At 37.7% G+C, this 20863-nt stretch overlaps 1 protein-coding gene across 25 annotated transcripts in view; it reads left to right on the top strand.

Annotated features, from left to right (window-relative positions):
* NUP98 (nucleoporin 98 and 96 precursor) overlaps nt 1–20863 on the top strand; it is a gene marked incomplete at its 3' end in the record, with an annotated part of 121444 nt that overhangs the window by 50718 nt on the left and 49863 nt on the right. For 15 of the 25 annotated variants that reach the window (XM_082749844.1, XM_082749839.1, XM_082749836.1 and 12 more), the window contains 4 exons: nt 1380–1520; nt 9745–9878; nt 13274–13461; nt 20364–20480. In XM_082749844.1, coding sequence (XP_082605970.1) covers nt 1380–1520; nt 9745–9878; nt 13274–13461; nt 20364–20480 — 580 coding nt within the window. The remainder of the gene's footprint in view (nt 1–1379; nt 1521–9744; nt 9879–13273; nt 13462–20363; nt 20481–20863) is intronic. The other 10 variants (XM_082749850.1, XM_082749838.1, XM_082749849.1 and 7 more) reach the window with 1 other exon arrangement.

The raw sequence follows: 20863 nt of genomic DNA, 5'->3' as shown, positions 1-20863 counted from the left end.
TATTTGAAAGACAGAGATCACAAGTAGGCAGAAAGGCAGGCAGAGAGAGAGAAAGGGAAGCAGGTTCCCTGCTGAGCAGAGAGCCCGATGCAGGGCTCGATCCCAGGACTCTGGGATCATGACCCGAGCTGAAGGCAGAGGCTTTAACCCACTGAGCCACCCAGGCGCCCCAGGTATTTTATCTTTGAAGTGATTTTTGTCTCACTTTATTGTTGCATTAAACGGAACTTTAGATCTTCTAAATTGCCGGTAACTTTTTCAGCAGGAGGGGATAGAAATTTTTTAAAAAATTTATGCCAATAATTTATTCTAAACAAATTTACCCAATTTTCACTGCCAACAACAAGATCCATAAGCAAAATTCCTTAAGATTTAAAACACAAGTTTCTGCAGTGGATTTCCCGTTGGTGAAAATAAGTTTTTATTCCATCTGGTCTGATTCATGATGACACTTGAGTCTGCTTGGTAAGCACATCACAAGGCATTTAGTTTTCTTTTTCTTTCTTTCTTTCTTTTCTTACTTACTTACTTAATCTCTGTATTCCAAGTGAGGCTCTAACTCACAACCCCAAGATCAAGAATTGCATGCTCTTCCAACTAAGCCAACCAGGTGCCCCTGTTTAGCTTTTTAGAAAACAAAACGTTTATCTTGGTATAAAGTAGTTTTCATGATATGGCATATTTGAAAGAATTACTTTTCTTGCTTACTGTTCAAAGAAGATGTATTAGGTTTGGTTTTCTATAGTTTAGCCTGTATGTTAGTCAAAAAGATGACATTGTGATTGGTTCAGCTTCATTTTTTGATTTACAAATACTGGAATTTAAGGAGACTTGATTATTTTTTTTAATTCTTTCAAACTCTGTATTACTGTAATGTAGCAATTTAAGAACCCTAATTGTATTGGCAGATGCACCAAGGTTTGAACCTCGTTTTCACCATTTATTACATTTATGACATTGAGTTGATTACTAACTCCTCAGTTTTCTCATCTGTTAAATGTGGATATTTCCTACTTCGGGCTTATGAAGATTAATTGGGATACTAGCTAATATTTAATGAGTATTAGTATCTATCAGTTCTCTTTTAAATGCTTAATATGTGTTTATTCATTTTTGCCTTAGGATAAATAGCTATGTATTACTATCTCATGTTATAGTTGAGGAAACTGAAGCACAGAGAGGTTAAATATTTTGCCTCTGATGTATATAATGTACTCAGCACAGTGCCTGGCAATAACTAGCATTTACTGTATTACCTCTTATTGAAATGAGTGGTCATTATGAAGTTTCCAAATGTATTATATTTTTAAGTAACTGACCTCTGGCATAACATTGAAAGGATCTCCTGTGGCACTTTTTCTTTCCTCTTGTCTCCATAGCTCTTGGTGCTGGACAGGCATCTTTGTTTGGGAACAACCAACCTAAGATCGGAGGGCCTCTTGGTACAGGAGCCTTTGGGGCCCCTGGATTTAATACTACGACAGCCACTTTGGGCTTTGGAGCCCCCCAGGCCCCAGTAGGTAAGTGTCAGTCACTTTAGAAGGCTTTACTCCTTTTATTTCCTGCTAAAACTTGACTTGGTGACCTGATTTTCCTCCCAGTCCATCCCACCCCTACCAAAGCAGTACACAGACACATATCACTTAATAGTCATGTGATGCAGAAGGGCTTGCAATGGATCCTGGCCTTTTCTGCTTCCCCACTCCCAGGCCTGGTCCCCTAAAGAGAGTGCTTTGTTACTGCCACTTTGTTTCTGGTTTATAGTTAAGTTCATATCTCTAAATGATTTGCTTATGTTGCTGTATTGTGCTTTATTAAGTCTTAAGTAAATTTAACTTGTTAATGAGAGATGAGAAATAGAGCTCACTTACCACCTACCTGTGTTCTTTATTCATTTCTCCTAATAGAGCTGTGTTACTAAATACCTTAGTTTAGTTTTCTCTACTGGAGTGTCTTTTATACTTCATTTATTTGAATACCCTTTTCTAGTTTTTGCCCTCTCTGCCTCCTACCTCTGTTGTTATTATTTTTAACTTAAAATTAACTTTTTAGCTTAAATGTCTTTTTTAAAAGAAATTTGTTCTTTGGAGATTAAAAAAACAAAAACCGTTATCACCTGGCATAAATTGAGTGAATGAGAGAGAGCAAGAGAAAGATGTACGATGAAGTTCATCTCCCATGCTGTCATGATCTGTGTACCACATTTGAATAAGCCTTTTGCAAATTTAAGTCATGTCCCTACATACTTCTACTTATTCTATCAACTGAGAGAGTATTTCTTGAGTACCTTTGATAAGTAAGGGTATTAGTGCCCTTTCTTACCCTTCTTTTTTTTCCTCATTTCTTCTTTTGCCATCTTTATATTTTCATATTGATAACAATGATAATGTATTCTGTCCTATAATTATTACCTTCATCTTTTCTCTGATAAAAGAATAGTTTAAAAGTTGTAAATGTGAACACAGCATATTATCACAACTGTGAAAATATTGCTGCCCAGCCACATAAACACTTTTTTTATACAGCTTTTTCGTTCTTCTGGAATTTGTAATTCTTTTTCCCCCTTGGATTACCGGCTCTTATTACCTTCCTAAATTGGTTCCAATTCTTAATAATGGTGTCAGAATTCTTTTACTTTGGATACATCATTGCCTCCTGCAGCAGTGTGAACTCTTGATTATTCCGTAGGCCTTCATCATTGCTTCCAGTATTCCCTTAAAGTCTACTTAGTAGGAACTGCTCTGTCCTAGGTGTAGGTTTTTCCCTTTTATTTATTTCCTGAATTGTCGGGAATGTGTTTTTAAGTAAAGTGTATATGAAGGGTAAACTGTGATCACTTATAGGTCTGAAAATACCTTTTTTTGTTCCTCATGCCTTAATGTTAGGGAATTCTAGTGTGAAAATTTGTCCCAGAACTTGGACTATACTGCTTGCATTAACCATTATATGATGAGAAGTCTGATGCCTTTCTGATTCTTGAGACTTGTTCAGCTACTACCCCCACAAGCATTTAGGATTTTTGCTTTGTCCTGAAATTTCACTGAATTGCTTATACCCTGTCTTTTTTTTTTTTTTTTTTTTAAGATTTATTATTTTTTTTAGAGTGGGGGGAGGAGCAAGAGAGAGAGAGATTCTTTTTTCTTTTTTTTTTTTAATTAACATACAATGTATTATTTGTTTCAGGGCTATAGGTCTGTGATTCATCAGTCTTACACAATTCTTTGCGCTCACCATAGTACATACCCTCCCCAAAGTTCATCACCCAGCCACCCCATCCCTCCCACACCCCTCCACTCCAGCAACCCTGTTCTGTTTCCCGAGATTAAGAGGCTCTTATGGCCAACAGACACATGAAAAATTGCTCCACATCACTTGGCATCAGGGAAATACAAATCAAAATGACAATGAGATCCACCTCTCACACCAGTGAGAATGGCTAAAATTAACAAGTCAGGAAACGACAGATGTTGGAGAGGATGCAGAAAAAGGGGAACCCTCCTACACTGTTGGTGGGAATTCCAAAGTGGTGCAGCCATTCTGGAAAACAGCATGGAGGTTCCTCAAAAAGTTGAAAATAGAGCTACCCTACGATCCAGCAATCGTACTACTGGGTATTTACCGTTAAGATACAAATGTAGTGATCCGAAGGGGCACGTGCACCCAAATGTTTATAGCACCACTGTCCACAATAGCCAAAGCATGGAAAGATCCTAGATGTCCATCAACACATGAATGGATAAAGAAGAGGTAGTATATATATATACATTGGAATACTATGAGCCATCAAAGGAAATGAAATCTTGCCATTTGTAACGACGTGGCTGGAATCAGAGGGTATTATGCTGAATGAAATAAGTCAATCAGAGAAAGACAATTATCATATTGATCTCCCTGATACGAGGAATTTGAGAGGCAAAGTGGGGGGTTTGGGGGGTAGGGAAGGAAAAAATGAAACAAGATCGGATCAGGAGGGAGACTCTTAGTATATGTGCTGCCGAAGCGAGCACAGGAGGGAGACTCTTAATCTCACAAAACAAACTGAGGGTTGCCGTGGGGGAGGTGGGTGGGTATGGAGAGGGTGGTTGGGTTGTGGACATTGGAGAACGGTATGTGCTATGGTGAGTGCTGTGGAATGTGTAAGCCTGATGGTTCACAAACCTATACCCCTGGGGCTAATAATACATGATATGTTAATTTAAAAAAAGAGTCTCTTATGCTTTGTCAGATTCTTTTTTTTTAATAAAATTTTAAAAATTATTATTTTTATTAACATACCATGTATTATTTGCTCCAGGGGTACAGGTCTGTGAATCGTCAGGCTTACACACTTCATAGCACTCACTATATCACATATCCTCCCATGTCAGGGAGATTCTTAAGCAGGCTCTATGCCCAGCCCAGAGCCTGACTTGAGGCTTGATCTCACAGCCCTGAGATCATGACCTGAGCCAAGGTCAAGAGTCAGGCACTTAACCAGCTGAGCCACTCATGTGCACCATTTCTGTCTTAATGCTTGATTTTTAAACTTTGTTTGTATTTTTCAGGAGGTTTCTGAATGTCTTGTAAATCATCCTTTTGAATTCTTATTTTTAACTTAAAAGAATTCTTTCTCATTTCTGAAAGTTCCCTTTCTCAAGCATCCAGTTCTTAGATGCAATTTTTCTTGAAACTTTGTTAACTGGCATTAAAAAATTTTTTTAGGACTTTTCTGTGCCTTAAATCTTCAGGATTATTTTTGCTTTGGTCCTTCTCTTTAATGCTCTGTGATCTTTACCATTCATATTCAAGAATAAAATAATAAAAAAGCTTACTGGCGGGGCGCCTGGGTGGCTCAGTGGGTTAAGCCTCTGCCTTTGGCTCAGGTCATGATCCCAGGGGCCTGGGATCGAGTCCCGCATAGGGCTTTCTGCTCAGCAGGGATCCTGCTTCTCCTCATCTCTCTCTCTGTCTGTCTCTCTGCCTATTTGTGATCTCTCTCTCTCTGTCAAATAAATAAATAAAATCTTTAAAAAAAAAAAAAAAGCTTACTGGCAATGTATGTATATGAGTAGAGCTAGTTTACCAGTAAGTTTCACTTTAAGGTAGGTAATTCAGGAACCAGCTATTATCCACGTTGTTAGAATGCCACATTCTTAGCTCTGGGATGATGCAAGTACTGAAACTAGTTGCCCTTGTTCTTTCCATATGTTAACTTGGTTTCATCAGAAGCACACTCTCTGATGTTTGGCTTATCTGTTGAGGATCAGAGATTAAGAGGATGAAGGTATGGGTGTTTTGTGTATGTACTTTGCATTGGTTCATCTCTCCTGCTTTCAGTCTCACTTCATGGAACTTGGTGTCATTGAATCCCTAATCTTTCTGGGTTTCTACAGGGCAGATACGCTCCACCTTGGGCTCTTAGACCCTTTGAATGTACTCTCAGCTATACTTTGCTCTATCCTGCTTTGTCACTGCTTTGTCCACTTCTTTCCCCTAGAAATTTGTTATATTTTCTCTTCTGTTCATTTGTGATGTCCCATTCTTTGTCACTGTGGGTTATAGATATATATATTTTTTTGTTTTAAATGTAGATTTTACTAAGGGCACCTGGGCAGCTCAGTTGGTTAAGCATCTGCCTTGGGCTCAGGTCACGATCCTCGCATTCTGGGATTGAGCCCTGTATCGGGCTTCTTGCTGTGTGGGGAGCCTGCTTCTCCCTCTCCTTCTGTACTTTCTTACTGTTTGTGCATGCACATGTACTCTCTTTCTGCCCCCACTCAAATAAGTAAAATCATCTTTAAAAAAAAAAAACAACAGATTTTACTTAGATCTTTGGTGTTGAGGTGAATTAAAAGTCTAATTGATTTGTGTGAACATTAGAATCTTTATTATTAAAAGATATTTTCACTTTTTTTATATTCCTTAGTTTTAGTTGTTTTCAATAGAAGGATGTACCGTAAATATTGTAACCTGCCATTTTTAGTTGGTAGTGTTTTGAATAGTTTGGGTTTTTAAAGATTTTTAAAAATATATTTACTCAGAGAGAGAGGCAGAGGGAGAAAGAAGCAGGTTCCCCCATGGAGCAGGGAGCCCGATGTGGGACTCCATCCCAGAACCCTGGGATTGTGACCTGAGTTGAAGGCAGATACTTTTTCTTTTTTTTAAGATTTTATTTATTTTTTTGGCAGAGATCTCACAAGTAGGCAGAGAGAGAGGGAGGGAAGCAGGCTCCCCACTGAGCAGAGAGCCTGATGCGGGGCTCAATCCCAGGACCCTGGGACCACAACCCAAGCCAAAGGCAGAGGCTTCAACCCCCTGAGCCACCCAGGCGCCCCCGAAGGCAGACACTTAATGTACTGAGCCACCCAGGCACCCAGTGTTCTTTCTTTCTTTCTTTTTTTTTTTTAATTTATTTATTTTTAAGATTTTACTTATTTATTTGACAGAGAGAGAGATTGAGAGCACAAGTAGGCAGAGAGACAGCCAGAGAGGGAGAGGGAAGCAGGCTGAATAGAGAGCCCAATGTGGGGCTGAGCTGAAGGCAGAGGCCCAACCTACTGAGCCACCCAGGCACCCCAAGATTTTATTTATTTATTAGAAAAGAGAGAAAGCACAAGCAGAAGGAGTGAGAGGGAGAGAAGCAGGCTCCCCACTGAGCAGGGAGCCCCATGTGGGGCTCAGTCCTACGACCCTGCGATCATGCGATCATGACGTTTAACTGACTAAGCCACCCAGGCACCCCACTGGTCTTTAAAATTTTTTTCTAAAGTTTTATTTATTTAAGTAAATTCTACACCCAGCTTTGGGGCTTGAACGTACAACCCCAAGATTAGGCATAGCATGAACTTCTGACTGAGCTAGCCAGGCACCCCCTGAATGATTTTTGATAATTCGTCTTTTCCTAAAGTCAATTAAAAGTTCTTGATATGAGCATTTGATATTACAGTTACGTATGGTACTGTTACCACACATTTAAAAGTAGCTGTATTGCCTTTTAGAATATAATGTATTACTTGTTTCAGGGGTACAGGTCTATGATTCATCAGTCTTACACAGTTCACAGCACTCAACCTTGACATAGACCCTCTCCAATGTCCCATCACCCAGCCCCCTCATCCCTCCCACCTCTAACCCCTCCAGCAACCCTTAGTTTGTTTCCTGAGATTAAGATTCTCTTATGGTTTGTCTCCCTCTGGTTTCGTCTTGTTTCATTTTTCCCTCCCCCATGATGCTCTGTCTTGTTTCTCAAATTCCTCGTATCAGTGAGATCATATGATAATTGTCTTTCTCTGTTAATAGTAGAAACCAAAGAAAAGGAATGTATATCTTTGCATCATAGGAAGTTTGTTGGAAGGTGCTTTAGAGCTAATGTGAATTCTGCCTTAACTGTGGGAGTTCCTCAGTTACAGTTTTCCAAGTCAATCTCATCCATTGTTTTATTTACGTAATTAGGTTGTTTAGAAACCAAAATATGACTCCGTAGAATTACCATTCAGTGATTCTACTTTTACCTCCTAAGCTAAGCAAACTGGTCTGTTACAGTTTGTTTGCAATAACCTTATTGTCTTTTTTCCAGATAAAATATCATCAGGTTTTTCTATTCTCAGACTTTATTTTTTATACTTTTTCCCGTCCCCTTTAATCATTTGGTCATGATGTGACTTTTCAGTATATTTTCAAATTATTGTGACCAGAATTGAATATAACACAAACATAAAACATAAATAAAACAACTAGTGCTTATGCTTTTTGCTAACATATCAGCTCTTTTATCTATATTTTAAGTAATACAGTTAACTTAGAGAACATTTTATATTTAAACATAGAAAAATAAGAACATCCTGTTCACACACTTTTCTGATTACGTTTGGATTTGTAAAAGGAGTTCTTACTCTCTTGAGTAAGCCCAGATAGGGTGACCTATTATACTTGTTAATGGTGGGATCAGGTGGTGCAGGTCAGTGTTAGTTTTGATGGATAATTTCCTGTCAAGTAACAGACTCACTAGTGAATATTAGAATTCTTATAAAAGCATGCAGGTTTTCTTGAGTCTCCTTGAATAGTCCATATAATAACATTATGCTGTTACTGTGTGGCACTTTGTACCAAAGCTTCTTTTTTATATATTTTTCTCACTGATACTTAAATTGGACTTCAGAACTTTCTGAATACATGATGATTTGCTATATGCTCTTTAAAATGACATCTCTTCTGGGTTACATAGTTTTTGGGGTTTTTTTTTTTAAGATTTTATTTATCCATCTGGGAGAGGGAGAGAGAGAGAGAAAGCATGAGAGAGGAGGAGATCAGAGGGAGAAGCAGACTCCCTCTGGGAGCTGGGAGCCAGATGCAGGGCTCCATCCCTGGAGTCTGGGATCCTGACCTGAGCAAAGGCAGACGCTTAACTAACTGAGCCACCCAGTTGCTTTGGGTTTCACAGTCTTGAGCAAGCTTGTACTCTCTCCTTACATATTAGCATACAGTATTTTAGTATTTAATTAATACAGCTGATTTTAAAAAAGCTTAATTTGACTAAGGTGGATTTACCCCTTTTTCACTAATTTAGCTTTAGCTGTTCAGTGTTTGTTGTTTTTGTTGCCACTGTATGGTTTTTTCCAAATGTTTTGTTTGTGGGACTCCTTCAGTGTAAATTATCTTACTGTATTTTGGCATTAGCCATATTTTAAACACTTATAAAGGAAGAAAGCATTTTTATCTCTAAAGTTACTTAGGTATGATTTAATTTTTTTTAATCAGTATTTTTGGAAATATTTTGTGTTTCTTCATCAATCAGGGAATAACCCAAATAGTTGCAGGGGTTTTCTTGTTTGTTTTTTACTGTGTGATTATAGATCATCATTCCTTGTCTATTCCCTAAATTCTCTGTGAATAATTACATGTTTTCACACTTTAAAAGAAAATTAGACTAATTGGGGTGATATTTTTTCTTTCAATTTTTACTTGAATGTAATATGATTGTTAAATGTAAATAATAAGCTTAACGGCCATTTCCATTTTTTATTTGCCCCTTTCTTACTTGAGAGTCTTAGTGTACTTAATATTTTTTATTCTGGAATTTTTACTTCCCACATTAAACCAAAGATACTTCCTTATTTCCACTGTAAAACACATTGTCATTATTTTGAATAACTATTTAACCCATCATGTTGATGTAGCTTGATTTTTACAACTGTTAATGTTGGATATAGATTGTTTCCAAGTTGTAACAATTACAGATAATATTTATTGAATATTTACAAACATTTCTTTGTTTCTAGTTCAATTAAACCCTTGGGTTAAATTTCCATGATTGAAATGAGTAGGTTAAAAAAATACAAAAATAGTATTTGTTTGTGTATGGTCTTTTTGTTTCTTTAAGACAGGGTAAACCAATTTATGATGTTTCTAGAAGTGAAGACTATAGTTCTTTTTATATAGCTGTGGCACTGATAATGAGGTAGATATAAAATATTTCTTCAAGGTTGTTTTAAATTTTGTTTCATTGATTATTAGTGATAGTGAACATCTAAGTAAAATTTTGTGTGTGTTGTCTCTTATGAAATGCCTCTTAGAATCTTTTACCCATTAGTTTGACTTCTAATTTTCTTCACAGTTTGCTCCTCTGCACTCCACCAGTAATGCCATTGAGTGAGTCTGATCATTTTGAAGACCTCTCCAAAGTGATTCTGTGTTCTCTTGCTATAACTGCATTGGATCCCTAGACTGACATCTTGCCTTCTCTTTTCTTTTTTTTTTTTCAAAAAGCTCTGACCGATCCCAATGCTTCTGCTGCCCAGCAAGCTGTTCTCCAACAGCACATCAATAGTTTAACGTACTCACCTTTTGGAGACTCTCCTCTCTTCCGGAATCCCATGTCAGACCCTAAGAAGAAAGAAGAGGTAAATTTAAGGATGCTTTTGTGAAGTTTATTCTCAGATCAAGAGAAACTAAATGTGCAGAATATAATTTCTTACATAGAGATCCTAAACAAAGCAAGGTGTAAGTAAGTTTTAAAGATACATTATCTATGATTTTCACTGAGTCAGGAGATACATTATGTTTGCTGTATCTGGAAGGCAGCATGACTGAAACAGTGAAATGAACACTGGACTGGAGGTAAGGGCTGAGACTTTTCAATACCTGAAATAAGGCATGTATTATTATTATTTTTAAAGATTTTATTTATTTATTTGACAGACAGAGATCACAAGTAGGCAGAGAGGCAGATGGGGGGGGGGCAGACTTCCTGCTAAGCAGAGAGCCCAATGTGGGCTCAGTCCCAGGACTCTGGGATCATGACCTGAGCTGAAGGCAAAGGCTTTAAACCACTGAACCACCCAGGCACCCAAGGCATGAATAATTATTCTCATTTTATAGTTGAGCAAACCAAGGCTCAGAGAGGCTGATTTTCCTAAAATCAAGATGTTCTTAAGTGGCATAGCAATATCTTTTCTTCTCGTTTCTACAGTTAACTTTGTCTTAATTTTTTATGCTTTGAGATGATCTTCTCGCTGTGGTGTGGATTAAAAGTAGGCTTTGGTCTGTTTAATCCTTGTGTTACTATGTACAATCTGAGGCCTTGAGGGTATCTTTTTTTTTTTTTTTAAGATTTTATTTTAATTATTTGACAGATAGGGATCACAAGTAGGCAGAGAGGCAGACCGAGAGAGGAGGAAGCAAGCTCCCTACTGAGCAGAGAGCCTGATGTGGGGCTCGATTCCAGGACCCCGGAATCATGACCTGAGCTGAAGGCAGACGCCTCAACCCACTGAGCCACCCAGGTGCCCCTTGAGGGTATCTTTTTGCCTCCAAATGTGTTTCTTCATCTGTAAAATGGGAATAGCAATACTGTCTAATGTTGAGCATTAAATGAGATAATGCATGCCTGGCTTATAATAAGTCAGTCTACAGATACTATTATTCAGTTTTTTATGTTTTCTCCCTTCTCCCTTAGCTGGTTCTTGAATTACCTTATAACTAGTTATAAAGAGAAGTAAGATAGGAATTTTTTTTTTAAGATTTTATTTATTTATTTGACAGACAGAGATCACAAGTAGGCAGAGAGGCAGGCAGAAAGAGAGGGAGAAGTAGGCTCCCCGTTGAGCAGAGAAGCCCGATACGGGGCTCTATCCCAGGACCCTGGGATCATGACCTGAGTCGAAGGTAGAGGCTTTAACCCACTGAGCCACCCAGGCACCCCTAAAGTACTTTTTAACCCTGCTGTATAAATCTAAGTTTTGCTTAGATGAAAATTATTTGTGGGACATCAGTTAAGTGTCTTTTTTTTTTTTTTTTTTTTTTTAAGATTTTATTTATTTGATGGGGCGCCTGGGTGGCTCAGTGGTTAAGCCGCTGCCTTCGGCTCAGGTCATGATCTCAGGGTCCTGGGATCGAGTCCCGCATCGGGCTCTCTGCTCGGCAGGGAGCCTGCTTCCCTCTCTCTCTCTCTCTCTGCCTGCCTCTCCGTCTACTTGTGATTTCTCTCTGTCAAATAAATAAATAAATAAAATCTTTAAAAAAAAAAAAAAAGAAAAGATTTTATTTATTTGACAGACAGAGATCACAAGTAGGCAGAGAAAGAGGAGGAAGCAGGCTCCCTGTTGAGCAGAGAGATGGATGTGGGGCTTGATCCCAGGACCCTGGGATCATGACCTGAGCCAAAGGCAGAGGCTTAAACCACTAGCCACCCAGACACTCTAAGTGTCTGACTTTTGATCTCACCCTTAGGATCACGAGTTCAAGCCCTGCCCTGGGCTCTGTGCTGGACGTGGAGCCTACTTTTAAAAACAAAAGACAAGAAAATTATTTGTTATTTGTGCAGCATAATTATAGACCGAAGTATGTGCTAGTCACTGTGTTTACTGCTGAAGATACAAAACGAAAGCAAGAACATCTTCTAAGAGCTTGCTATTTACTTAATGAGAAAGATTGGATCTGTTAATGTGTTTAAATTTTCTCAAGCTCAGTATAATAAATACAGTAGTAAAATAGCCTGTCAGCTGATGAATGGATAAACAAAAATGTTATATGTGTGTGTGTGTATGTATATATATGTGTGTACATACACACGATGAAATATCTTTCAGTCATGAAAAGGAATGAAATATGTTTGTGTGTGTGTGTGTATACTGCAGGCAGAGGCTTTAATCCACTGAACCACCCAGGTGCCATCTTTTTTTTTTTTTTTTTTTTTTAACAGAATTACGTTTTGTATGTATATGTATGTGTACACACACACAAGATGAAATATCTTTCAGTCATAAAAAGGAATGAAATACTGATAACGTGTTCCGTATAACATGGAAGAACCTTGAAAACATGCTATGTGAAAGAAACCTGACACAAGAGGCCACATGTTTCCGTTTATATAAAATGCCTAGACTAGGCAAATTTATTGAGACAAAGGGGATTCATGTTTGCCTAGGGTAAGGGGTGGAATTGGGAGGCACAGCATTTCTTGTTGGAGTGAGGGTAATGTTCTGGACTTACTGGTGATTCTTGCACAACTTAGTAGATATACTAAACTCCCCCTTAATAGTATATGTTGTAGTGGTGAATATCATGTTAAGGAAGAGTGTAGATTTTTGGGTGAGTTTGATAAGGCTTTGCAAAAGAGGTAACATTTAGCTTTTTTTTAGTATATATGGAGAAGTTGGTAGATGTAGGTTAAGACATCCCAAGCAGTGGCACACAATTGTGAGAGATCACAAAAAAGATCTAGGAAGATTCATTGTTGCTGAAGTGTAAACAGTCTGTACTGTAAAGAGAAACATAAACTGTGACAAGATTTTATTATGTTAGACATTGTTGTTTCAAGTGGTTATATAATCCCATGTATAATGTTAAGGAAAACAAATATATAACATCCTGCAGATGTTGTAGAAACATAATAAAGGTGCCATCAAAATCAACCTGAAGTCTTATTTACTTATATGTCTCTTCTACAAACTTGTAATTTCCTCAGAAATCAGGGAAAATGATTTCATTATTTTTATTGCCAGTACTTAGTGTTTGACTCATGGCAACTATCAGCGTTTACTAAATGCTTGAATAAATGTGAGCTAATACTATTTTTTTTTTCCCAGAGTGATTTGGATTGCACAGAAATTGAATATTAATTCATGGGTGCATGTCATTTTACTTTGAAGCTTAAGATTTTTGGTTTAGTTGAAAAATAAACAGAGGTATCTAGCTGGGTGAATGGCAGAGGTATTTGAACTCTGTTCCTAAGAATTTTTAAGGCCAAATAATACATTTGAGTTAAACCGGAGCTTTACTTGATTTTGTTTTTCAGAGATTGAAACCAACAAATCCAGCAGCCCAGAAGGCTCTCACTACACCTACTCATTATAAACTAACACCCCGCCCTGCCACCAGAGTTCGACCAAAGGCTTTACAAACAACAGGCACAGCCAAATCACATCTCTTTGATGGGTTAGATGACGATGAGCCATCATTAGCCAATGGAGCATTCATGCCCAAGTGAGTTTATTTTCAACATAAATTAAATGTAAATATTAATTTAAGTACAAGATATATAATTACTTTCCTGAAGGCAGTACAAATGTTAAAAGTTTAGGTTTTTATTTGTTTAAAGATTTATCTGTTTATGTTAGAGAGAGAGAGAGCATGGGCACACTTGAGTAGGGGAAGGGGCAGGGGGAGAGAGTCTTCAAGCAAATTCTACTTAGCACAGAGCCCAAACCCTGGGGGCGGGGGGGGGGTGGCTTGACCTGGGGCTCTGTCCCATGACCCATGAGATAATGACCTGAGGTAAAACCAAGAGTCATACATTTAACCAGCTGAGCCACCCGGGCGCTCCTGTTTTTATTTGAAAAATAGAGAATATCACAAATAATAAAAGTGGCATAATCATTCTCAGCGATGACCACTGTTAACATAAAAATATTTTTATTAATATAGTTCTAGTTTTATGTATGAAGGTTTTTTGTTTTATTTTGAGATTTTGGTCTTCACGTAATTTTGTTTTAAGCAGAAGATACTTTTTTCTTAAAACTTACATTGGCCAAACCAATTAAAAGGAATATATCTACATTTTTAAAAAATTTTTTAAGATTTTATTTATTTATTTGGCTGAGAGAGAGAGATCACAAGTAGGTAGGCAGAGAGAGCAGGCTCTCTGCTCAGCAGGGAGATGTGGGGCTTGATCCCAAGACTCCGAGATGATGACCTGAGTCAAAGTCAGAGGCTTAACCCACTGAGCCACCCAGGTGCCCCTATATCTACATATTTTTATATTCCCATACATACAGATATTGAACCAATAATTATTACACAGGAAAAAGTACATAAAGTATGTAGAAGAGTTGCTGGTAAATATTTAAATTACATTTAAATTATGCATTAGAGCAAATATTTCCTAGCATGGGAAAAAATGAAGAAAAATAATGTGCCACATAAATGCATATAGTTAAAAATAACCCAGAAATGAAACTCTGATGCTCTGAAACTGCATCTCCAAATGTTAACCACTGTAAATAGTTGGGCACATATTTTTCTCTGCATAAATGCATATAGTTAACCCTGTATGCTTACATATATATTTGTTTGCTCACATACCCTCTCAACGAAGACTACTCTGACCAGTCTATTTAAAATTGTATCCACCTTTTGTTTTGTCAGTATTCCTCACATCTAATCATCTTTCTTTTCTTTTTTTCTCATACCTTCTCATATATAATTTTTTTTTAATATTTGTATTTTTGGTCTGTTTTTCCCTCATGAACATAAGCTCTACATACATAGGTATGTTTGCCCCACACTGGGTGCAGAGATTACTTAAAAATAAATCTTGTGAAGAAAAGAAATGCATCTTAGGAGGCATAAAAGAAGCTAAATAATAGTATAGAATCTCAGTTCAGAATCTCAGCTCCCTCCCTATAAGAGATGGGGATCATCTAAGCCAAGGGATAAGGGGAGATAGAGATTGTGAAGGTCTTTTCAGTTTATGCTGTCACATTTCCATGACTGAGTTGTTAGAATCTAGAATTTACTCTAGATTTATCTATCTAAAGGAAATGGCATATGCCCCTGTTCACTTCCTAACCAAGCCTTGGGCTATCACTGTGTAACTCTGTAAACAGTTGCCATATAATACCACAGAGGGTAAAGGATTCATGAAGGACTTTATAAGTATGGCCACCTCTAGAACATTACTGTGTTTGCTCTTAAAGATGAATATGGTAGATTGATAGTGTGAGAACTTCATTGCTGTCATGTCTTTTACCTTTTCATACTAGTCAAAAGAAAGTTACAATAGAGCAAGCCAATAATTTTACTTATTCTGAATGGTAAATTTGGAAAATATTCTTTAATTCATCTGTTCATTCCTTCATTCAACAAACATTTATCAAGTAACTACTAAGTGCCAAGTTTGGTAGGCATTGGGAATGCAGCTACGAACGAGACACATTCCTCCCATCGCTGAATTCACAGTCTGTGAGAGGAGAGAGATGTTGACAGTAATCATAAGTGAGACAAGTGACAGAAAGGAGTAGTAGAGATTGCTACTGTAGGGGAGACTAATGGGGAGAATGATGAAGAAAAGCTATTCTGAGGATGTGTTATTTAAACTGAAGAGGGAGGGGCACCTGGCTGGCTTAGTCGGTCAAGCATTTGACTTTGGATCTCTGGGTTGTGGTTGTGAGCCCTACATTGAGCACAGAGACTATTTTAAAAATAAATAAATAGGGGTGCCTGGGTGGCTCATTTGGATAAATAACTGCCTTCATGTCAGGTCATCATCCTGGAGTCCCAGGATCCAGTCCCACATAGGGCTCCCTGCTTGGGGGGGAGTCTGCTTCTCCCTCTGACCATTCCCCTCTCATGCTCTCTCTCTCTCTCTCTCTCTCAAATAAATAAAATCTTTAAATAAATGAAGGACTGTAAGGCAAAGGGAATATTTTACTCTGTTTCTTGTTTTAAATATGCCTGTGGTTTTTTGTTTTGTTTTGTTTGTTTTTAAAGATTTTATTTATTGGGGCACCTGGGTGGCTCAGTGGGTTAAAGCCTCTACCTTCAGCTCAGGTCATGATCCCAGGGTCCTGGGATCAAGCCCCTCGTTGGGCTCTCTGCTCAGCAGGGAGCCTGCTTCCTCCCCTGCCCCACCTGCCTTTCTGCCTTCTTGTGATCTGTCTGTCAAATAAATAAATAAATAAAATCTTAAGGAAAAAAAAAAGATTTTATTTATTTATTTGACCCCCAACCCTTGTTCCAGGGCTTATGTCCATTGGAGCTGCTGTTTTTTTTATGGCTGCCAAGTTGTCCCATCTCTGGCTGGTGGAGGCCCTTTTAAGTTGCTCCTAAGTTCTTTCCACACAGGCTCTGATAATGTTTGATAACTTACTTGCTTGTTAGGATTCACTGTGTAAACTTTTGTCCAGGATTTTTTGCAATTTTGTTCATCACCTAGAATGACCTGACTTTTCCTTTCTTACCTAGTTTTGGTATAAAATTTATGCTGACCTTAAAAATAAATTGGGGAGTACTTTCTCTATTTTCTGGAATAATTCATGTAAGATAGACCTTTTTGGTTTTTTGGGTTTTTTGGTTTTTTTTGTTTGTTTGTTTGTTTTCAATAAATGTAGGGTACCAGTGAAGATATGTGGTTCTGAAGTCATATTTGTAATAAGGCTTGTTCTTGGTTTTGATTTTTTCTTAAAAATTATTAATTTATATAAAAGTTATAGGGCTATTAAGCTTATTTATTTATTATTATTATTTTTTAAGATTATTTATTTGACAGAGATCACAAGTAGGCAGAGGCAGGCAGAGAGGGAGAGAGGAAGCAGGCTCCCCGCTGAGCAGAGAGCTCCATGCTGGGCTCAATCCCAGGACCCTGGAATCATGACCTGAGCCTAAGGCAGAGGCTTCAACCCACATAACCTGAACCTAAGGCAGAGGCGCCCCTTAAACTTTTTATTTCTTGTGTTAACTTTTGGCAAGTATTATTCTTACATTGTTGAACTAACCAGAATTTTGAATTTATTGGAATAAAGTTGTTAAAAAGTATCTTTACTGTCTTTTTCATTTCAGTAGACTCTGTGGAGTTATTCCCATTTTTGTTTCTGACAAGGGTTTTTTTTCTTTTTTCTTTTTTTTTCTTTTTCATTTAATTTCATTTTATATCTTCAGTGCCTGCCTTTCCCACTCCCCTTTTTTTGGTGTTTAATTTTCTGTCCTTTTTCTAACTGGATGTGTAGTTCTTTGATTTTCAGCTTTCAGCTTTCCTTCTTTCCAAATATATGCATTTGAAGATATAAATTTTCGGGGCTCCTGGGTGGCTCAGTTGTTAAGTATCTGCCTTCAGCTAGCTCAGGTCATGATCCCAGAGTCCTGGGATCGAGCCCCACATCAGGCTCCCTGCTCTGCGGGAAGCCTGCTTCTCCTTCTCTCGCTCCCCCTGCTTCTGTTCCCTCTCTTGCTGTGTCTCTCTCTGTCAAATAAGTAAAATCTTTTTTAAAAATATAAATAAAAATTAAAAAAAATAAAGATAAAAATTTTCCTTCAGATCAGCTGTATTTGTATTCCCTAAGTTTTGACATGGAGTATTTTTACCATTCAGACAATGATTATATATGGTAATAAAATTTTTTTTTTTTTCATGGCTGGGGACATTGCACCTTGGGTTATGGAAGAGTGTAAATTCCTAACAGAGATTTTTTTTTTTTTAAAGATTTTATTTATTTGACAGAGATCACAAGTAGGCAGAGAAGCAGGCAGAGAGGCAGGTAGAGAGAGATGAGGAAGTAGGCTCCCTGCTGAGCAGAGAGTCAGATGTGGAGCTTGATCCCAGGATCCTGGGATCATGACCTGAGCTAGCAGAGGCTTTAACCCACTGAGCCACCCAGGCACCCCATCTAACACAGAGATTTTTAAGTGATCATTTTGTAAATAAGTTCTAGTTTATGTGAAAAAGGTGTTCTAGGTAATTTTGAGTCTTTGGAATTTGTGGGTTGCTTTAATGCTCCAGTATATGGCTAGTTGTCATAAATAATCCATGTGCGCTTGAAAAGAATATGTGTCTTATAGTTGTTGGGTATGGTGATCGTGAATTAGACCAAACTTGCTAATCATTTACGTCCTCTATATTCATACTGACTTTTTCCCTTTTTTTGTTAAGTTTGTATATTTTGGTTGGTTTATTTCCTTAAATTCTATATCATAAAAAATGAACACATTTCTTATCAAATAAATAAATAAAATGTTTAAAAAAACCCAGAAACAAAACTTGGTTTTTTTCTTTTTTTTTTTAAAGATTTTATTTCCAATTATTTGTTTGACAGAGAGATCACAAGTAGGCAGAGAGGCAGGCAGAGAGAGACGGAAGCAGGCTCCCTGCTGAACAGAGAGCCCGATGGAGGGCTTGATCCCAGAATTCTGAGATCATGACCTGAGCCAAAGGCAGAGGCCTAATGCATTGAGCCACCCAGGTGCCCCAAAACTTCATTTCTTTTTAAGACAGTATAATATTCCATTGTTTGGGCAAATCAAAACTACATTTGGTTTGTCCTTTGACCTGTTGTTGGACATTTGGGTTGTTTTCACCTTTTAGCTATGTAAATAGTGCCATTATGAACCTTGGTATACAAGTATCTGTTTGCCTATTTTCAGGTATTTTGAGTATATATCTAGAACTGGAATTGGGGGACGCCTGGATGGCTCAGTTGGTTAAGCAGCTGCCTTTGGTTCAGGTCATGATCCCAGCGTCGTGGGATCGAGTCCCACATCGGGCTCCTTGCTCGGCAAGGAGCCTGCTTCTCCCTCTGACTCTGCCTGCCACTCTGTCTGCCTGTGCTTGCTCGCTCTCACTCTCTCGCTCACTCTCTCTCTCTGACAAATAAATAAATAAAATCTTTAAAAAAAATAGAATTGGAATTGTTTGCTCATATGTTAATTCTGTATTTAACCTTTTGGGGAGCTCTCAACTGTTTCCTATAACAGCTCCACTATTTTGCATTCCTAAGAGCAGTGCATGTTTCCATGTTCTCCATTTTCTTGTCAGCACTTAGTATTTTCTGTTTTGTTTATAATAGCCATCCTAGTGGGTGTGAAGTGGTATTTCATGCTTACAATTTACATTTCCTTTATGATATTTAATATCTTACCTTTTGCATATTGGCTATTTATCTCTTTGAAGAAATACCTTGTTCATTTTTGTGTCTTTTTAAAAGTTATTTTATGGGGGCGCCTGGGTGGCTCAGTGGGTTAAGCCACTGCTTTCAGCTCAGGTCATGATCTCAGGGTCCTGGGATCGAGTCCCGCATCGGGCTCTCTGCTCAGCAGGGAGCCTGCTTCCTCCTCTCTCTCTCTCTCTCTCTGCCTGCCTCTCTGCCTACTTGTGATCTCTCTCTGTCAAATAAATAAATAAAATCTTTAAAAAAAAAAAAAAGTTATTTTATGTTATTACATTTTTAAAATTGTTTATGCCAATAATTAGAGCTCAAAGATGCTAATACTGACTTTCAGAGATTTCTTTTTCTTTTTAGGTTTTGTTTATTTTTTTTTGACAGAGAGAGAGCATGAGCTGGGGGAAGGGGCAGAGAGACAGGGAGAAGCAGGCTTCCTGCTGAGCAAGAAGCTGGATGCAGGACTGGATCCCAGGACCCTGGGATCATAACCTGAGCTGAAGGCAAACCCTTAAGTGACTTTGCCACCCAGGTGCCCCTGTAGTTTGTTTTTTTAAAGAGGGAATAGAGCACATTAATTAATCCAAGGAGTTTTTAAGTGGAAATTGAATAAGATCCCCTCTACGGTTCTTCTATTTGAAGCATATATAAGATAGAGGTTCTTGCCTTAAGTAAACCTGCTATACATACTTGTGAAGTTTGAAGATATTTGTGACTGTTTGCATCACTGGATGTCAGGGTTTTTTTGCTCCTGTTTCTTGTCATCCTTAAAAAGGAATCTTACTCAATCAGCAAATGTCTCTTTCCTATTGTCTTCAAGGCAGCACTCCAAGTTCTCTGAGGAGACAGTCATGAATCCTGACTGTCAAGAAAGGAAGAAAATATTTAAAGAGAAGATATTTAGAGAAGTAATTGAAATATAAGATATAGTATGATGGGTTAACTAAGTGTCTGGGTAGAATGCTGAGGATTCAGAGGAGGAGGACTGTTTTCGAGATTTCCCACTTTGTTTTAAGTGCTTCACTTACTCTTCCAAACACCAGAATGTAATATATTTGAGATCTTATATTCTGGTTATGTATTAAACATTGTGAATTAAACTTGTTAGGTCATTTTTAGATATGTAAGAGCTGAACAAGAATGCTCTTTTTGACTAGTTTTTAAGATAATGTTAGTTATGTAATTATGTGTGCCTGAGTTCTTTTTTTTTTTTTTTTTCTTTTGGTCTCTTTATAGGAAGAGCATTAAGAAGTTGGTTTTGAAGAACCTTAACAATAGCAATCTCTTCTCTCCTGTTAATCGTGACTCGGAAGATCTAGCTTCACCATCTGATTATCCAGAAAATGGGGAGAGGTAAACCAAATTTTGTTTTGGGTTATTTCTAATAGAGCACCCTGTTCTCATTTTGAAGAGATTCTGAGCTTGGAATTTATTCATTCTATGAAAATTTATGAAGATTGGTGAATGTGGCATATTATTATAGCATGTGAGCACCTGGAAATTAAGTCATATTTTTGCTTTTTGGGTATTTTAGATCTTAAAATTATAGGAGATCTTCTGATTCAATTTATGTAATTATTTTGATATTCATGTGTCATTTTGCACAGGGTTCTCATATATTCTCATATATCTGCCCCTCCGCCCTTAAAATAAGGGATGTCTTATTTGTGGTAATGACACATAGTCATTGTAACCACACCAAAAAAATAAAAATAAGTATATAAGTGTATAAAGGA

Source organism: Mustela nivalis, assembly GCF_964662115.1.
Source record: "Mustela nivalis genome assembly, chromosome: 9".
Classification (NCBI taxonomy): domain Eukaryota; kingdom Metazoa; phylum Chordata; class Mammalia; order Carnivora; family Mustelidae; genus Mustela; species Mustela nivalis.
Note: the sequence above shows the minus strand (reverse complement) of the source record. Positions and strands in the feature narration are given on the sequence as shown.